This window comes from Osmerus eperlanus, chromosome 3 (genome assembly GCF_963692335.1).
Source record: "Osmerus eperlanus chromosome 3, fOsmEpe2.1, whole genome shotgun sequence".
NCBI lineage: Eukaryota > Metazoa > Chordata > Actinopteri > Osmeriformes > Osmeridae > Osmerus > Osmerus eperlanus.
Window position 1 is genome coordinate 5,227,288 of NC_085020.1, and position 15,352 is coordinate 5,242,639.

Here is a 15,352-nt window from a genome sequence, read left to right on the forward strand (position 1 = left end):
CCAACAAATGTTACAAAAATCCTGGATTTAATGCGCTGCTGTATGATTATCACAAAGCCTGTGAATGAAATGCACAGTCCAGACTTTTTATCGAGGCATTACGAGGTAAATCAACAATTTATTATTCTCTTTGTAATTTTCAGTGACTCAGTATGGGAATGACCTGTCAACTACTAAAGAGCCGCAAACTGTTCTCACACAACGTTATGTTATTATTCGCTTAGCCTACTTTACTCTTGATCTATTATTTGACATTTTTACCTCAAAACGTTAGGAGAAGAGTTTCATAAGGCTTCGATATAGCTTTGGCATATCCCGCGGATCTCTTGAAATGTTGTACTTTCTCCTAAGAGTTCCGTTGCATGAACACCTGTTAGAATTCTGCAGTTTGTCTGAAAGGCGGCCAGCAGGCACCCCCGGGGTTCTGAAGAAATAAGAACCACTGACAGCTATTTGAATCATATTGTATCACATCTTTTTCTTTCTTTCTTTCTTTCTTTCTTTCTTTCTTTCGTTCCCTCTCTCTCGCTTTCTCTCTCTCTCTCTCTCTCTCTCTCTCTCTCTCTCTCTCTCTCTCTCTCTCTCTCTCTCTCTCTCTCTCTCTCTCTCTCTCTCTCTCTCTCCCTCCCTCCCTCCCTCCCTCCCTCTCTCATTATTTCTCCCTCTCTCTGTGTGGTGTACTACAGTTGATGTGCCACAATATGCAGTGTGAGATAGTCGTGTATCTCTGTTTGTGCAGTGAGGAGCCCAGTGTGTGTTATATTATCCTTGGAAAAGATGGGACGGTGTGCGAGTATTGCCCTGGCTGTGCTGGGTCTGCTGCTGGTGTTGGTGACAACGGTGCCTGCAGGACAGCCCTGCCCCAGACCCTGCTCCTGCCACCCGCCCTCAGAGCTCCACTGTACCTTTCGCTCTCTGCTCTCCATCCCCCCAGGCTTGCCCAAACACTCCCGCCACATCAACCTGGGGTGAGGACACACCCAAACACACGCATTACAGTAACACTGTCAACACATGTTCGTACATGTAGTCTAATTGTGGCCCTGCTTTTTGATAGGTTTAATAGCATCAGCAGGATTGGGATACATTCCTTCTCTGGGCTGAAGAGGCTGGAGCTGCTAATGCTCCATGGAAACGACATTCAGGAGATTCCAGACGCAACGTTCCGAGACCTGGGCACCCTGCAGGTATAGCAACTCCATGACTTCTAACCTGCAGTTAGAACATCACACCTGGCGAAACAGCACGGCTTCCAGAACGTTTTGAGAATTTGTACATTTGAGCGTTAAAGTTCGGACCCCTTGGACCCTTCTGAACTCATTACACTTTGTCCTCAGGTCCTAAAGCTGAGCTACAACAAGTTAAGTCAGATCAGCGCCCAATCCTTCTCCGGGCTCTCCACTGTGCTCCGCCTTCACCTGGACCACAACCGCCTGCGGTTCCTCCACCCGCGAGCCATGCTGCAGCTCCCAGCTCTCCGCCTGCTTCGCCTGCAGGGCAACCAGTTGCACCAGCTCCACCCCCAGGCCTTCTGCACCCTCTCTCTGATGCACACCTACTGCCTCTCCACCCTCCGGTAGGAACAGAACCACACACAAGAAGGAATTAGTTAGGAAGGAGTAAGTATCATTGTGATGATAGATTTTCCTTTAATCTCCTCCGTCCTTAGACATCTGGACATATCCAACAATAGCCTGAGTGGTCTCCCCCAGGACAGCCTGGCCACAGCGCCCCTTCTGGAGACTTTGGGACTGCAGGCCAACCCTTGGAGCTGTGACTGTAGCATGGCTTGGCTGCAACCCTGGAGCCTCAAACACCCAGGTGACTGACTAGGCACTGTTCTGTTGTACAACATTTTATTCTTTTTGAAAATGAACCCTGTTCGGAAATCTTATGTGAGTTTTGATTTATCCTTCCCCATCCCAGTCTCTAAAACTTTTCTCTGTCCTCCAGGTGTGCTGAAATGCCCAGGAGGACCACAGTGTCCGATCTGTGAGTCACCCAATCACCTGAAAGGGCGTGGCCTCATCCAGCAGACTGACCTACCCTGCACTTCACCTGTAATCTCCTCCCCGCGTAGAGACCTTCCCCGTGAGGAAGACCACAGTGAGATTCAGCCAATTGAAGCATGGAGAGAACAACTAGGCCACACCTCTCTGACCTTGTCTGACCAACAAGGAAACAATGTCGACCTCAGCTGCAACGTGACTGATTCTGCAGAAACTCCTGACGTCACCCCTGCTGACCTTTCCTCTATGCCCCTCTCCTTGTCTCTCTCCCTGTCCCTGGACTGCCCTGTGGAAAGGGGAAGCTATGAGAGGGTGTGGAGGCTGCTGGCCTACTACAGTGAGACAGCTGTCAGGCTGGACAGGGAGATCATGCTGAGCAAACCCCCCAGGTTGGCCTACCGCTACAAACAGGCTGCAGAGAGGGAGGGTTACTACCACACTGGGGTCAGGGCCTCTGTCACAGCCACCCCCGCCTGGCTGATGCAGCCGGCCCTCAGCCTGCAGCTCGATAGAGCCCAGTCTGGTAGTCGCACGGTTAAACTTGTCCTCAGCACCAGCGTGTCAGCGCAACCCGCCCCTGTCCCGTCTGCCTCTGTTTCATCACACAAAGCTCACCCCTGGGTCCTCATCTCCACCAACCACACGCCCACAGCCCTGGCTACAGTGGCAGGCAGCAAAGTGGAGCTCGCCTGCCCCGTTCTCAGCTCGGCAGAACCCAACCTTCAGTGGGTGTTCCCAGATGGATCCCATCTCTCCCCCACTTCCTATAGCTCAGATGGTAGGGTCGAGGTGTCAAGCACCGGTTTGATCTTGCACAGAGTAAAACTTTCAGATGCCGGACTGTACCACTGTGTAGCCCGGGTAGGGAAGGAGGTGGATGTTCTACCTGTACGCATGGCAGTGGAGGAATCCTCTGACCCTCCCCCAGGAGAACAGGGAGCTCCTGCGGTGATAGGATTGGCTGGGGAGTCTGTTAGTCTGCCGTGTAAGACTTCTGGATCACCGGCAGCAGAAGTGAGTTGGGTGCTGCCTGACGGTCGAGTGGTGAAATGGGCCGGGGTCTCGGAAGGGTCCCCCTCTTCACAGGTATTTGTTTTGAGAGATGGGAGCTTGTCCCTCCCCCTCCCTGGCCGAAGCAATGCAGGTCAATATCGTTGTGTGGCAGTCAACGAGCATGGCGTTGACGCCCTCTCCACCCACCTGTCTCTAACCCAAAGCCAGGCCACACCACTGCGGGCATTTCCCCGGATGTCTCAACTGGCAGCTAGGGTGTCAACCAGGACACCAGCTCCTCTAGAGGGGGAAGGGTCTGGATATGGGGACAAGGAAGAGATGGAAGAAGAGGAGAGAACCCCCTCCATCAATAGGGAACGTCCCAGACCGGCTATGCCCCCTCAGACCAGATGGCGCCCCCCCGGTCCCCCACACAGGCGTGTTCCAGGTGGAGGTCAGGAGAGGAGAACAGGTCCCCCAGTGGAGCAGAGGAGGAACAGGCTGGAAGGCAGGCGGAGGGTGAACATGGCCAAACATAAGATTGACCCGCAGAGATGGGCTGACATTCTGGCCAAGATACGCCTCAGAACTGCCCCTAATGCCACCCAGCCAACCGTGGGACCTGATGCCACCAGGGAACCTACTGCACAGCCAATTAGCAGTCAGCCAGGAACAGGAAGGAAGGGAGAGTCACAAACGGGCTCAGCTGATACCACAGAGGGCTCCTCAATAGATGATTCCATTCTGCAGGAGGAAGGCTTACAGGCTGTTCATACCCACAGAGACACAAATAAACAGTCTGGCACAGACACAGAGACAGATACAAGAACAGAAACAGGAAAAGAAATGACCACCTCTACAGTGACCACCAAGCCCATTCCCAGTTCTAATGACATAAGTCGATTGAATGGAGAACAGTATGTCCATACAGGTAGAACCAGACCGCAGAATCCCAGGCAAGGAACATTCACCAATTCTGTTCCCACGCGGCCCAGAAGGCCTTGGGATGCCCGTAGAAGGCTGGGCCCAAGGAGACGCATAACCAGGCCTGGGGCACAACCTCACCCTGACCTTGCAACCCCTGACCTCACCACCGCTGGGCCACAGGGTGGAGCCACAACTGAATCAACCACTAGATCCTCTGTTCTGCTGCCTACCACCACATACACAAAGACCCCTGCCCCCTCTCCAGTCCCCATCTCCCCCACAATCCATCCCCCTGCTTCTACCTCTTCACCCCAGACACACACAGACAGGCTGACTCACTCAGTAAACTCTGCGGATAAAATCCCAGTCATTCCTGAAAATACACACTTGCTCAAACAGGCACACACTCCCACACACACACACACGGGTAAACAAAGTCAGCGGACAAAGGATGTTTCCCAACCCTATGTGTATTCCCCGTCTCTGACAGTCCAGCCCTTTCACAGTGAACCCACAGCAGTGCAGGGCCCCACTTTCCTCACGCCAGACAACCATGAGGAGGTTACAGCCTATGAAGAACAAACATCAGAATCATCCACAGAAGCCAGAACAGAACCTTCCACCAAGCCTGTTATAGAACATACAACTGAGGGGAACACAGAACCCATCACAGAATCCATTTTAGAACTGACCTCAGAGCCGACAATAGAACCCAGAACACAACTCATCACAGCAACTACCACAGAACCCACCACAGAACCGACTACCTTACTAACTACAGAAACTGCAGTTCATACTGTTACTGCTAGCACTTCTTCTACGATTAACTATGCACCTTCCACTGGAATTACTACTACACTTTCACTTACCTCTACATTTTTGACCACCACAACAGAACTGAAACCAATACCAATCCCCAGAGAGAAGCCCAGTCCTGGACTACCAGACTCTAGAGAGAAGCCCAGTCCTGGGTTATCAGACCCCAGAGAGAAACCCAGTCCTGGATTATCAGACCCCAGAGAGAAGCCCAGTCCTGGATTATCAGACTATAGAGAGAAACCCAGTCCTGGACAACCAGACTATAGAGAGAAGACCACTCCTGGATTATCAGACTCTATAGAGAAACCCAGTCCTGGATTATCAGACCCCAGAGAGAAGCCCAGTCCTGGACTACCAGACTCTAGAGAGAAGCCCAGTCCTGGGTTATCAGACCCCAGAGAGAAACCCAGTCCTGGATTATCAGACCCCAGAGAGAAGCCCAGTCCTGGATTATCAGACTCTAGAGAGAAACCCAGTCCTGGACAACCAGACTATAGAGAAAAGACCACTCCTGGATTATCAGACTCTATAGAGAAACCCAGTCCTGGATTATCAGACACCAGAGAGAAGCCCAGTCCTGGACTACCAGACTCTAGAGAGAAGCCCCGTCCTGGACAACCAGACTATAGAGAGAAGCCCAGTCCTGGACTAACAGACCCTAGAGAGAAGCCCATCCCTGGACTACCAGACTCTAGAGAGAAGCCCAGTCCTGGACAACCAGACTATAGAGAGAAACCCAGTCCTGGATTATCAGACTCCAGAGAGAAGCCCAGTCCTGGACTACCGGACTCTAGAGAGAAGCCCAGTCCTGGATTATCAGACCCCAGAGAGAAACCCAGTCCTGGACTACCGGACTCTAGAGAGAAGCCCAGTCCTGTATTATCAGACTCTAGAGAGAAGTCCAGTCCTGGACTACCAGACTCCAGAGAGAAACCCAGTCCTGGATTATCAGACCCCAGAGAGAAGCCCAGTCCTGGACTACCAGAATCTAGAGAGAAGCCCAGTCCTGGACAACCAGACTCCAGAGAGAAACCCAGTCCTGGATTATCAGACCCCAGAGAGAAACCCAGTCCTGGATTACCAGACTCTAGAGAGAAGCCCAGTCCTGGACAACCAGACTCTAGAGAGAAGCCCAGTCCTGGGTTATCAGACCCCAGAGAGAAACCCAGTCCTGGATTATCAGACCCCAGAGAGAAGCCCAGTCCTGGATTATCAGACTCTAGAGAGAAACCCAGTCCTGGACAACCAGACTATAGAGAGAAGACCACTCCTGGATTATCAGACTCTATAGAGAAACCCAGTCCTGGATTATCAGACCCCAGAGAGAAGCCCAGTCCTGGACTACCAGACTCTAGAGAGAAGTCCAGTCCTGGACTACCAGACTCCAGAGAGAAACCCAGTCCTGGATTATCAGACCCCAGAGAGAAGCCCAGTCCTGGACTACCAGACCCCAGAGAGAAACCCAGTCCTGGATTATCAGACTCTAGAGAGAAGTCCAGTCCTGGACTACCAGACTCCAGAGAGAAACCCAGTCCTGGATTATCAGACCCCAGAGAGAAGCCCAGTCCTGGACTACCAGACTCTAGAGAGAAGTCCAGTCCTGGACTACCAGACTCCAGAGAGAAACCCAGTCCTGGATTATCAGACCCCAGAGAGAAGCCCAGTCCTGGACTACCAGACCCCAGAGAGAAACCCAGTCCTGGATTATCAGACCCCAGAGAGAAACCCAGTCCTGGATTACCAGACTCTAGAGAGAAGCCCAGTCCTGGACAACCAGACTCTAGAGAGAAGCCCAGTCCTGGGTTATCAGACCCCAGAGAGAAACCCAGTCCTGGATTATCAGACCCCAGAGAGAAGCCCAGTCCTGGATTATCAGACTCTAGAGAGAAACCCAGTCCTGGACAACCAGACTATAGAGAGAAGACCACTCCTGGATTATCAGACTCTATAGAGAAACCCAGTCCTGGATTATCAGACCCCAGAGAGAAGCCCAGTCCTGGACTACCAGACTCTAGAGAGAAACCCAGTCCTGGACAACCAGACTATAGAGAGAAACCCAGTCCTGGACTAACAGACCTTAGAGAGAAGCCCATCCCTGGACTACCAGACTCTAGAGAGAAGCCCAGTCCTGGACAACCAGACTATACAGAGAAACCCAGTCCTGGATTATCAGACTCTAGAAAGAAACCCAGTCCTGGATTATCAGACCCCAGAGAGAAGCCCAGTCCTGGATTACCAGACTCCCAGGAGAAGCCCAGTCCTGTATTATCAGACCCCAGAGAGAAGCCCAGTCCTGGACTACCGGACTCTAGAGAGAAGCCCAGTCCTGGATTATCAGACCCCAGAGAGAAGCCCAGTCCTGGACTACCAGACTCTAGAGAGAAGCCCAGTCCTGGACAACCAGACTCCAGAGAGAAGCCCAGTCCTGGATTATCATACCCCAGAGAGAAACCCAGTCCTGGATTACCAGACTCTAGAGAGAAGCCCAGTCCTGGATTATCAGACCCCAGAGAGAAGCCCAGTCCTGGACTACCGGACTTTAGAGAGAAGCCCAGTCCTGGATTATCAGACCCCAGAGAGAAGCCCAGTCCTGGACTACCAGACTCTAGAGAGAAGCCCAGTCCTGGATTATCATACCCCAGAGAGAAACCCAGTCCTGGATTACCAGACTCTAGAGAGAAGCCCAGTCCTGGATTATCAGACCCCAGAGAGAAACCCAGTCCTGGATTACCAGACTCCCAGGAGAAGCCCAGTCCTGGATTATCCGACTCTAAAGAGAAGACCAGTCATGGACTACCAGACTCTAGAGAGAAATCCAGTCCTGGATTATCAGACCCCAGAGAGAAGCCCAGTCCTGGACTACCAGACTCTAGAGAGAAGCCCAGTCCTGGACAACCAGACTCCAGAGAGAAACCCAGTCCTGGATTATCAGACCCCAGAGAGAAACCCAGTCCTGGATTACCAGACTCTAGAGAGAAGCCCAGTCCTGGACAACCAGACTCTAGAGAGAACCCCAGTTCTTTTCTGCCAGACTCTAGAAAGAGGCCTCATCCTGAGTTAACAGACCTCATAGAGAAGCCCAGTTCAGGACTACCAGAACCAGAAGAGAAGTCCAGTCCTGGGCTACCAAACCCCAGAGAGAAGCCCAATCCTGGACTGCCAGACTCTAGAGAGAAGCCCAGTCCTGGATTATCAGACTCCAGAGAGAGGCCCAATCCTGGACTTCCACATTCTAGAGAGAAGACCAGTCCTGGGCCACCAAACCCCATAGAAAAGCCCAATCCTGGACTACCAAACCCAACAGAGAAACCCAGTCCTGGGTTAACAGAGCAGGACAGACAGCCCCCAGTCTGGACAAACCTGGGGGTGAACTCTATTCCTGACTCCCATGGCAGTCGACCACTAGTTCCCTTCTCCCCCTCCCTGCCAGTGTCCCCAGGCTTACAGCCAGGATCCCAGCCGCTGTTGCTGAGAGCCAGGCCCCGTATTGCTCTACCCCATGTCCGCACCATGTCTGTCCCAGCCGAAAGCACAGCTCTGTTGCCCTGTCTTTCTGCAGGAGAGCCAACTCCTGTAATCACATGGACCAAGGTTTCAACAGGTATACACACACACACACTGACTATTGCTGGCTCAGAAAAAGTAAATATATTACAGTTAAAAGATTTGAATCACAGTATCCATATACTGTTGATATCATACTGTATAATTGCATTGGGTTGACTCCAACCTCGCCCTCTCTTTTTCTCTCTTTTTCTCTCTCTCTCTCAGGAGCAGTGATATCCGTTCATTCCAGGGCCCAGCGTTTCGAGGTGCTGCCAAATGGAACTTTCATCATCCGAAGCGTGCAGTTGCAAGACAGGGGGACGTACATCTGCAGCGCACAGAATACACTGGGCCGGGACAGGATGCTGTTGACCCTGGAGGTGTGGACCCGCCCCCCACGCATGCAGCTTGCCAATTATCGCGAAGTAACAGTACACCAAGGAAGTGAAGTGGAGTTGGAGTGTCAGGCTGATGGAGTCCCCGCCCCTCTCCTCTCCTGGGTTCTACCTAACCGCTCTGCATTGACCTTTAACCCCGGCCTTAACCCTAGCCCCTCCCCACGGGTGTACGTGCAGCTTAACGGAACTCTGCGTGTCTCAGCAGTGTTGCCGGGTGACAGGGGAGTGTACCGCTGTGTAGGATCCAATCCAGCGGGAACAGCAAGCACGTCGGTGCGTCTGCACGTGTCATCGTTGCCACCTGTGATCCAGCAGGCCTCAGAAGAGGTGACGGAGCTGCCTGCTGGTCTGCCGCTCTACGCCCACTGCTCCGCAAGGGGAGCCCCGCCTCCTGCATTGCGTTGGCGAATCCCCGACGGTACGCTGGTGCGGCCCTCTCAGTTCCTCCGGGGGAACCTGTTCATCTTTCCCAATGGGACCCTGTTCATACGCAGCCTCATCTTTGAGGACGCGGGCAGCTATGAATGCACGGCCAGCAATGCTGTGGGAGGCGCCAAAAGAACAGTTAGGGTAGATGTGACTGGAGGGAGAATCACACCTGCAATCCCGGGCAAGTCCTCCCCCCTCTTTCCTGCCTCTCCCAGCAACAAGACCAAAATACCCATTGTCTCCTCCTCCCATCATGCACCCTCAATTTTCAACAACACTAGATTCTCCCCCTCCTCACCCCTTTACCCTGCTTCCCCTCAATCTCCTTCTTCTCCTCTCTCCCCTTCCTCACCCCTCAACAACACCCAAGTTGCCCCCTCTTCGCCTCACTCACCTTCCTCTCCTCAGTCTCCCTCATCCCCCCTTTCTCCCTCTCACCCTCGGTCTCCTTCTCCTCCCCTAACCAATTCTAGAGTCTCCCCCCCATTCCCCTTCTCCCCCTCTTCGCCCCTCAGTAAAGCAAAGATTATCTCCACCTCACCCCCTAGTGGTAGAGTCACATACGGCAGCTCTGTGATGCTTCACTGCTCCACCTCTGGCAGCCCACAGCCTACTGTCATCTGGAGAACCCCCAGCAGGAAACTAGCAGACATAAACTTCAGGTGAGTGTGTGCCTATGCCGGTGTGTTTGTTTGTTGGAGATGTTTATGTGAGTAATTACTGCTGACTAGCTGAGCTGTCTGTTGCCATTTGTTTTCCAGTTTTGACCGGCGAATCCAAGTCTTCACTAACGGCAGTCTGTCGATCCAGGCGGTGACAGAGAAGGATGGGGGGGACTATTTATGTGTAGCACGCAACAAGGTGGGTGATGACTTCAGGTTGCTCAGAGTCACTGTGGTAACCAAACCAGCCACGATAGAGTACAAACAGCCGTCCAATCAGAAGGTCTCGTACGGCGAAGCCCTGAAGGTGGACTGTCAGGCGTCAGGTTTGCCAGACCCGGCCGTGAGGTGGAGCCTGCCAGACGGAACCATGGTGAACAGCGTGTTGCAGGGAGCGGACCGAGGTGGACGCACACGCAGGCTGGTGGTGTTTGACAACGGGACCCTGTTCCTGTCTGCGGTGGGGATGAAGGAAGAAGGGGAGTACACATGCTACGCTGAGAACCAGGGGGGTATGGACCAGATGAGGGTGAGGGTGAGAGTCCTGCCCTCTCCACCCTCCTTTCCAGGTCAAAGCAGCTATGAGGTAATCAATGTGAGACCTGGAGGGGCAGTGACTCTGCGCTGTGGGGTCAAAGGGGAACCTTCCCCCACCGTCACATGGCTGTCCCCTGCCAATCGTGTGATCACACGAGGTTCTTGGCCAGAGCGTATTCTGGTGATGTCAGATGGGTCTCTGGTGATCCAGGGGGCCAGGGGGGGTGACGGAGGAAACTATACCTGCAGAGCCAGCAACGCAGGTGGGGTGAACAGCAGAGTGGTGGGACTACAGGTGGAGGTCCCCTACCCAACATTCACTGGCCCTGGGAGGGGAGACACCCAGATACTTATGAATGGACGAGGGGCAAGCAGGGGTGGTACTGGGGTTAGCAGTAGGGATGGCAACAGTGCAGGGTATGGGAGAGTACCTGAGAGTAGTGCAGGGTATAGCAGGGTGGGAAGTGGGGTAGTTAGTGGAGGGGTGAGTGGGGAGAGCGGTCAAGCTGGTGATCAAAGTAGTAGGGCTAGTGTCAATAGGGATTCTGGGATGTCAGCCAGACACAAAGCAGTGATTGGCCAGACTGTGCTCCTTCCCTGCCCCACCCAGGGTTCCCCTTTCCCCCGCCTCACCTGGCTACTTCCTGGTAACGGGGTCATTCCAGTGCCGTTTTATGGCAGCAGGATGACAGTGCACCGGAATGGCTCACTGGAGCTGCGTGGGGTGAGGGGGAGTGATGCCGGCATGCTGGTGTGTGTGGTGAGCAGTGAAGGTAGGGAGGAGAGGTTGCAGGTCCACCTGGAGGTCTCAGAAGCTCAAGAGACAGCACTCCACAGAGTCTCAGGCCTTCCAGAGAGACCTGCACCAAGGGCCCTAGTTACAGAGAAACCTGTACAAAGGGCCCCAGTCTTACCAGAGTCAGCTCGTCCGAGAGGCCCAGTGCCAAAGCCAGTGGAGAGGGAGCAGCCTGTAGTGGTCAGCAGCAGGTCAGCCTCTCTAGTGAGCATCATCAATGGGGAGAACCTCCACCTGCCCTGCCCCCCTGTCCCTGGTTTCTCCCTGGCTCCCCAGGTAACCCTCTCTTGGACCCTGCCCAGTGGGGTGGTCCTGTCTCGGGGTCAGTCAGGTGGGTCAAGCCGGATCTCAGTCCTGGAAGACGGGACTCTGACAGTGCTGCAGGCGTCTGTGTACGACCGTGGATCCTACTCCTGCCGATCCACCAATCAGAATGCCACGTCTGTACTGACCGTGCCAGTCATCGTCATCGCCTACCCACCCCGCATCACCTCTGGACCATCCCCCCTGACCTACACCCGACCCGGTGTGGCCGTGCAGCTTACCTGCCTCGCCATAGCAACGCCCCGGGCAACCATCACCTGGGAGACGCCTGACCAGTCGCAGCTTCAGGTGACAGGTCAGGCCCGTGTCTATGGTAACCGGTACCTGAGCTCCCAGGGGGCCCTAATCATCCAGAACCCCAGCAGTCGGGACACTGGGTTCTACCGATGTACGGCGCGGAACGTCATAGGCACGGACACCAAGGCCACCTATCTGCACGTCATCTAATACACCAACACAAACACACCATTTTCACACATGCACAACACACACACATGCACCTGTAATCTTTGCTGTCACTTTTCCACATCTTACATATAGACAGTGTCCTTCATGCCCACAGAAACTGCAAACTAAGTGTAGAAATACTGATCAACCAAAGAAAGACTCAAATGTTGAGGTAAAATGTCTTATAAACATATACAGTATATATCAAACAGGGGATGGAAAAGGCAGTCAGTGTACATCTCGTATCATTCTGCCATTATGCCATTCTTTCCACTCACTGATCCTCAGGCTTCAGACATCATCACATTGTGTGTCTGGGCTCTGTGGTAAAGTGGATAAGCGTGTAATCATATTTGTTGTGTATGACATGTATGAAATCCTTCCATTGTAATGAGCTCTACACTTTAACATCTACTTGTCTTGTCTAGCTGTGTTGTTTTGTTTGGTTGTTCGGGCCTTCAGCATATAATGAGTCCCACTATTGTGCTATTGTGACCAGTGGGATTAAATGGGTATCAAGCTACAAAACGAACTTAGTTCAAATGGTGCTCATGAACCTGTCCATCTCAAGTGACTTCAGGGAACCAAACTAACTGTTAACATAAACCATATAATCCCATGTAAGGGAATAACATAGCTGTGTACAAAGCTGTCTCTCCCTCCATCTCGATGCTACAGCATAGTAGAGGTGCAATCGGCTTGGTCTCCTCACAACCCAATTCTTTACCATTAACTGAAGATAGACTGACTTGGGTAAATGTACATCAGCTCTTCAACACAAGGAGAAAGTTTCCCAGTGCATGTATGGTTACATCTTAGTTCCAGATCGCTAGTTTTCTCTCTGTGGGACCAACCCAGATGTCCAGCCATGCAGAATGTATATTTCTCATATGTATAATATAAACCTGATTCTAGCCAAGTCTTTTGAAGCATGATATTTGTATTAATTACAGCTTGTGATTTGAATGCTCGTCCAAGTCTTTTTTGTAACCAAATGAAAGCTGGTACAGATCATGTTTTCATGAATATTCCTTAAATGTTTTCATCTCTCTTAAATTATTTGTCTTGTAAAGACCCAGATGTAAAGTGATGTTATTTTGTGCCTGTGGCTGTTCTCTTAGTAGTCATCTATAAATGTTGGTTTATTTTCAGTAGCTTCATTTTATAAATAAAGGACAAAAGGAATTCAGTCAAGTCACTGTGGTTTGTTGACCCGATACTTATGTGAGTCAAAAGTGTGTGTGTGTGAGAGAGCTGATGACATCACACCATGTCCTTCCGTTTAGAAGAGATGTCTGGTTGCCCACGTCACCCTGTCTATCTGAAGATTTCCTGGAGACAAACCCCTTCAATAAACGCCCGAGCAACATTCTCAAGTTATTGCCTAGCATATGTGCTGTAAAATATCGAGGAGAGTAGAAGCGTGAGATGTTGGTAGGGAGGTTGAGAATACTGATGAGACATCCTGCTCACACGTGACCAGACCAGACCCGGGGGAATAAGATAAGTGCGTCATTTGTTTTGGCGTAGGCTCATACTGTATGGTCCTCAGACATGGCTGAGTATCCATGGTAATCCAGATGGCGACAAGATCATGGACCCAACACACTCCTTGGTCCACCCCGCTGATCTGATCTCAGAATCCCAACAGATGACACAGAATTTGACAGGGTTTCAATATGTCAGTCAAGTCAAAACACCTTTCGCAGTCACAACACCACTTACAGTAACAAGATTTCTGAGGATCCGTCCTTTGCACACACCCTGTCTCTCCTCCCCATCTCTCTTCTCTCAGAGCCAGCAGGTTGTTGAGAGAGCCTGCCAGATAAAGATTATGGACAGCTGGAGTTGGATGCCGTCATCCAAACAGTGAACTCGAGCATCCCGGCTTCTGCTCAGGATCACTGACTGAGTTCCTGAAAAACTCGACTATTGGAGAGGAGAATTTAATACAGGTCATATCACACACCTCAACCCACCCCTCCCCACCACCACCACCAGGGAAAAACTTTTGGACATCAAGTAATCAAGATGCTGGTTATGAAGAACACATGATTTAAGACCGCAATATCTCTTTAAGTAGTGCAGTGTTGTAGAAAGGGACTGTTAGTCAGCAGTGTTGGGTGGATCCCCCCCCAGGGGGGAAGGCTGAGTCATATGTGCTCTGCCCTAGTTTCCACTAAGCTCACTGGAAACCGAATCAATACAGGCCCACAGGAAATCTCAAACATGCTGCAATGACACTTTTCAACTAGCCAATCAACATACTGTACTGTACTTTAGAAGATCAAAGCTCTGTGGGAATGATGGCCTGAGGCATCCGTTAGTACAAGTCTTCCCTCATCAGGAGGATACATGTCAGACAGGCTGTGATTAGACAAGACCGCTACCCATGCTAACCGTCTAAACACACATGCACACACGCAGTACACAAGCATGGACATGCTTTGACATACAGTATAAACATACACACGCACACAAGCACACACACACACAGCAGGCATCCTCAGAGACTTCTTATAAATGTAAGAGTGTGAGTAAATGAGTCTGCGGGGGAAAGGGAGAATTCTGGGTAAACATGGACATAAATTGTGAACCACATTTAAGTCGTCAGGTCTGACAGAAGGGCCCACATGGAAAGATATGCACCAGATCTTTCTCTCTTTCTGACTCTATTTCTGTGTCTCAGTATTACAGACTACAGCAGCACAGAGAATGCCATAAATCAAGTCATTATTCAATGACATGAAACATGGTTTTCTGCTGTGTGCATTTATTATGACATTGTTTACAATATAGAGACAAACTCGCTGGAAATCATTCGAGTATGTTGTTGACTTGATCAATGTGTCTGTCCATCTGAATATCAGGCATGAGAGGTTAGAGGGAGACAAAGGAGCCATCTGTTTCGTGTCAGTGACAGTGCAGGCAGAGATAGATCAGTGCTATTCAAAGACAGATAGCAACAAAAAGAGAGAGTGGAAAACCTTAGTCAGAGAAGATAGGTCCTGATTGTGTTTGACCACTCATGTAGGAGCACTGAGAGCATGTCTGATTGTGTGCTTGTGTGTGAGTGTGTGTATGTCATTGACAACGACAAAAGAGAGAGAGAGAGAGAGAGAGAGAGAGAGAGAGAGAGAGAGAGAGAGAGAGAGAGAGAGAGAGAGAGAGAGAGAGAGAGAGAAAGAAAGAAAGAAAGAAAAAAAGAAAGAGAGAGAGAGAGAGATTGTCTTGGTTATACTTGTATTTGATGGAGACAGGCATTTCAGGACACTCTCTGGCCCCTGATTGATGTGTGTGTGGGTGTGTGTGTGTGTCAGTGTGTGGCACAGATAGAGCTGCTGTATATGAGTTGATGAGTCAGACTGGATGGAGTCGAGGTGTCTGGATCAGTGTTGGGTTGGTAAGGGGAAGACAATAGAAGTAGGCGGAGGGTTGGAGAGATACAGGGGCCAAATCTGGACA

The 15,352-nt window shown here is 51.3% G+C and overlaps 2 protein-coding genes across 2 annotated transcripts in view; one reads left to right on the forward strand and one right to left on the reverse strand.

Moving 5' to 3' along the window:
* si:ch211-39i22.1 (uncharacterized) overlaps window positions 1-15,352 on the reverse strand; it is a 75,358-nt gene that overhangs the window by 41,596 nt on the left and 18,410 nt on the right. The gene's annotated exons all lie outside the window — the stretch shown is intronic.
* LOC134016937 (matrix-remodeling-associated protein 5-like) lies at window positions 2-13,070 on the forward strand. Its single transcript, XM_062456181.1, has 8 exons — window positions 2-105; window positions 740-968; window positions 1,058-1,187; window positions 1,338-1,576; window positions 1,670-1,821; window positions 1,954-8,349; window positions 8,520-9,783; window positions 9,883-13,070. Exons 2-8 carry the CDS (start codon window positions 778-780, stop codon window positions 11,885-11,887), a joined length of 10,377 nt encoding a protein of 3,458 aa, XP_062312165.1. The 5' UTR covers window positions 2-105; window positions 740-777; the 3' UTR covers window positions 11,888-13,070.